This window comes from Argentina silus, assembly GCF_951799395.1.
Source record: "Argentina silus genome assembly, chromosome: 12".
NCBI classification, from domain to species: Eukaryota; Metazoa; Chordata; class Actinopteri; order Argentiniformes; family Argentinidae; genus Argentina; species Argentina silus.
This window is the reverse complement of record NC_139666.1, coordinates 17,776,663-17,780,316: the sequence shown is the minus strand read 5'-3', so window position 1 is coordinate 17,780,316 and position 3,654 is coordinate 17,776,663. Positions and strand designations below refer to the sequence as shown.

The window sequence follows — 3,654 nt, the reverse complement described above, 5'->3', positions numbered from 1 at the left end:
CACACAACTCTACACAATGTTCATAGAAAGCTTGATAACACTTCACAACACCACACAGTCATATAGTCTACATGATGCTGTGATGACATTTCCCATTATGGGTGACATTTATTGTTATATTGCTATATATCAACAACACTCCATGTCAGCATTCTAACGAGTCCATAGACAACTAGCCTTTCTATATGGACTCTATATGAATAGATCTGTATATTATCGGTTAGGGGTAATATAAAATACAAGCATATTACATTAAAAGCTGGCGCCGTAGTATTTTCAAATCATAACCTAATATAACACAATATATCAATTCAATATAGCCTCTGGTCTGGAAGACTGTTCGCTTTCTCCTGTCATTAATCTGAGTTAAACACGGGCCACATGAGCCGCCGAACATCATAAATACATAGTTGAGCTCCTCATATATTTAGCTATGGAACACGTTTTGATCGGTCAGTGAGTGGTCATTCCCTCGACACACCTCTAATTAATTTATTCATCTAAAGCCAGCCTTTTTTACGCTACCGCCGGCATATACAGTACGCTGACCCATATCGCCATAACGCCCCCCTGAGCAAGGGCACCATGCCACAGCGTTTAGCTTCAAATAGAGCCCTGTATATCTTCTATAGAGCAGTAGATGACTCATAGTAAGCATTATCACTGACCTGTACGCTACAGGCACTCTCAATACTCAAGGGGAGCATAGTCGTGAAAGGAGGGACAGAGAGCTTGAGGGTGATGGTGGGAGTGGTGTCCCATGTTATATGGTTGAAATACATGATTCATGGTCAAAGTCTGTCTATAAACGACACAATGTGTTTGACCTCTAACAAGTCATTGACGGGGATTGACTCACAGATGGGGAGGCGTGTGTGTGTGTTTGTGTGTTTGTGTTTGTGTGTGTGTGTGTGTGTGTGTCACACCCCCAACTCTCCAACCATAACAGTTACTCATGGTTAAGATGCCCTTCTGCCCTTTCTGTCTTTCCAGTGTTCTATCTGGGTAAAACCTTTAAAGGTCATCTTTAAAAGTCTGAGACAATGTCCGCCCCTGTCCGCCCTTCACTCACACAAATACATCATACACACTCACGCACACACACACACACACACACACACACACACACACACACACACACACACACACACACACACACACACACACACACACACACACACACACACACACACACACACACAGATGCACAGGCGCTGAATTCCTGAATACCATTTGTCTAGTATAGGTCTAGTGGTTTTTCAAACTATCTACTATCTATAAAGCAGATGGCTCTCTAGTAAACGTAAACACAGGCTAGGTGGAAGACATATGGGGGATACCCGTCAGTTTGCTATCATCTGACTAGTTTGCTTTAGGCTATAGACATGCCCCAATGGAACCCCATCCAGCTAACTGTGCCTTAAAGACGCAGGGCCTATTTACCTGCCATTGACCGTCTTACCAATCACTTAACAAGATTGCCTGAAGCTCTGTCTATTCCTGTCATGAGCAAAGTTTCTGCCTTCAACCTTTTCTCTCATCCATTTTCTTTTTGACTTTTGCATTCCTTCACAATTGACGCTCAATTTGCCACCGTTTAGAGCCAAAATGAGTTTGATATTAACCCTTGCTGATCTGGAGAGAGACAAATAGGATCATTTGGTATCTGTCACTCTCTGCAAGAGGCGAATGCTCGCTAGCTAGTGCGTATGCCGTTCAATATGTCAGTCAGGTTTCAATTCAGCTATGTAATTATGTTCCATCCATTCCAGACGGAAAAAAAATGTCAAATTCACATTTAAACTGGCATCAGATATGCACTGATGGAGTATGACTCACCTGGGGAAATGGGGAGGGGGATGCCCTAAACAACTGGTTCCCCCTCTTTCATTTGAGATAGATAGATAGACAGACAGACAGACAGACAGACAGACAGACAGACAGACAGACAGACAGACAGCACACATATAGCGAAAGGAAATTAATCATCATAAGAGACAGATGTCTCTCTCAACCTGAACAGGAAACAGGAAGGGTAGAGAGGAAGTTAGACGTACCTGAGCCTCTCTTTGAGACCACCTTCACACTCTGGGACAGGGCGACATACAACAGGATCAGGAGAGGGATGGGAGGTCTCATCTTCCCCCTGTCCTTATGGCCTAGGTAACAGAGAAAGAGAGAGAGAGAGAGAGAGAGAGAGAGAGAGAGAGAGAGAGAGAGAGAGATCAGTCATCTTTAAAGAGAAGACAAAGTAGCCCCCTGTTCTTCCAATCAAAGGAGAACATCAGACCCCCCCCCCGCAGGACACACACACACACACAGACACACACACACACACACACATACACACACACACACACTCTTTACACACTATCTCCCACATCCCCCTGAGGGAAGTTTAATGATTTTCTCTCATGATTGCAATAGAGACAAGTTATCATAGCGTGGATATATTTCATGAGATATCGTTCCCTTGGATGCTGACGAATCAATGAAGCCATAATTACATGTGTAAAGAACACCATTTTTAATCCCAGGGTTCATTAAAAACCAAGTCTGAAGTTGGGGGGGGGTTATTTTAAATGATCGTTTCACCACTTACACAGATACAGCAAATATCACACACGGTAACATAGACCTCGTAGATCACGTTAATTGATTAAGGCGTACCATTCTCCATTATCGTCCTCCATGAGTCAACGACACAACCTAACATGTAGTAATTACCCTCTAATGACTAGCCTGTGATATGAAGCAAGAGCTTGTGTATAAATCTGGCATTAGATGGGGAAAAAAAAATTCATTAAAAAGGAAAGCATTAAACAGTTTATAGGCTTCGCATTCGACCACGACAACCACTTTCATACATTGTCCTCTGAAGCCGTAACCCTAACACCATATTCCTACAAAATACTTGTTGAATTCATTCATTTCATTCAACAAAACAACTGAAAGCATCAACGCTCTTGAGGAACACCCCCTTCCCAAATGTCACACGATTGTAGACGCTACCATAGCAACAAAGAGGTAAAAGTTGACAGCGATCATAGCCTCAAAGACCGAGAGGAGTGACTTCCGTAACAACAACAACGCAAGGAGATGGGGAAGAGCGGTGGTGATAGTTCACACAGGGTGAAACCTTCATGATGCCAAATCTCAAGGAGAAGCAACCACAGCACATGAACCCATTGAAGGGTGGAACCCTGGCTTGTGGAGACTCAATCAACAGCAGAGGCGAGCGTTGGGTGCCAGGAGGGACCCAGTGCTGCCTGTGTACAGTCACGTGGTGTAGGCTAGATTAGCATAGCTACTGAAAGGAGCCTCTCTCTATGTGTGTGTTTACATGACACTCGCGAGGCCCGCGCTTGAAAAGGATCCTTTCTCTCCTCCTCCAGACATTCTTCTAGGAAGCGACATTCAATGGAAAACCACCTTCTCTGCCAAGAAGGTTCTGGCAAATGCCGCAGCCCAAGGATTGGTGGCTCTTTGTTTAACTAAAAGGCCTTGAGAAGCGGTTGGCGATAAGCTCGTCAGTTGTTGAGAAATATGTGTGTGTGTGTGTTTTTGGCGAGAGTTCTAAACCCTCGGTGGGTTTATGGGTCTTACACACACACGAACGCACGCACACACTTTTCTGTCATCTAGGCAGAAATG

At 44.0% G+C, this 3,654-nt stretch overlaps 1 protein-coding gene across 1 annotated transcript in view; it reads right to left on the bottom strand.

Annotated features, from left to right (window-relative positions):
• The window catches only part of il1rapl1a (interleukin 1 receptor accessory protein-like 1a), a gene marked incomplete at both ends in the record, with an annotated part of 135,487 nt that extends 133,348 nt beyond the window's left edge, over positions 1-2,139 (bottom strand). Inside the window, one exon of the mRNA XM_083681719.1 lies at positions 2,058-2,139. Within this exon, the coding sequence (XP_083537845.1) occupies positions 2,058-2,139 (82 nt within the window). The remainder of the gene's footprint in view (positions 1-2,057) is intronic.
• Positions 2,140-3,654: the final 1,515 nt, after the last annotated feature.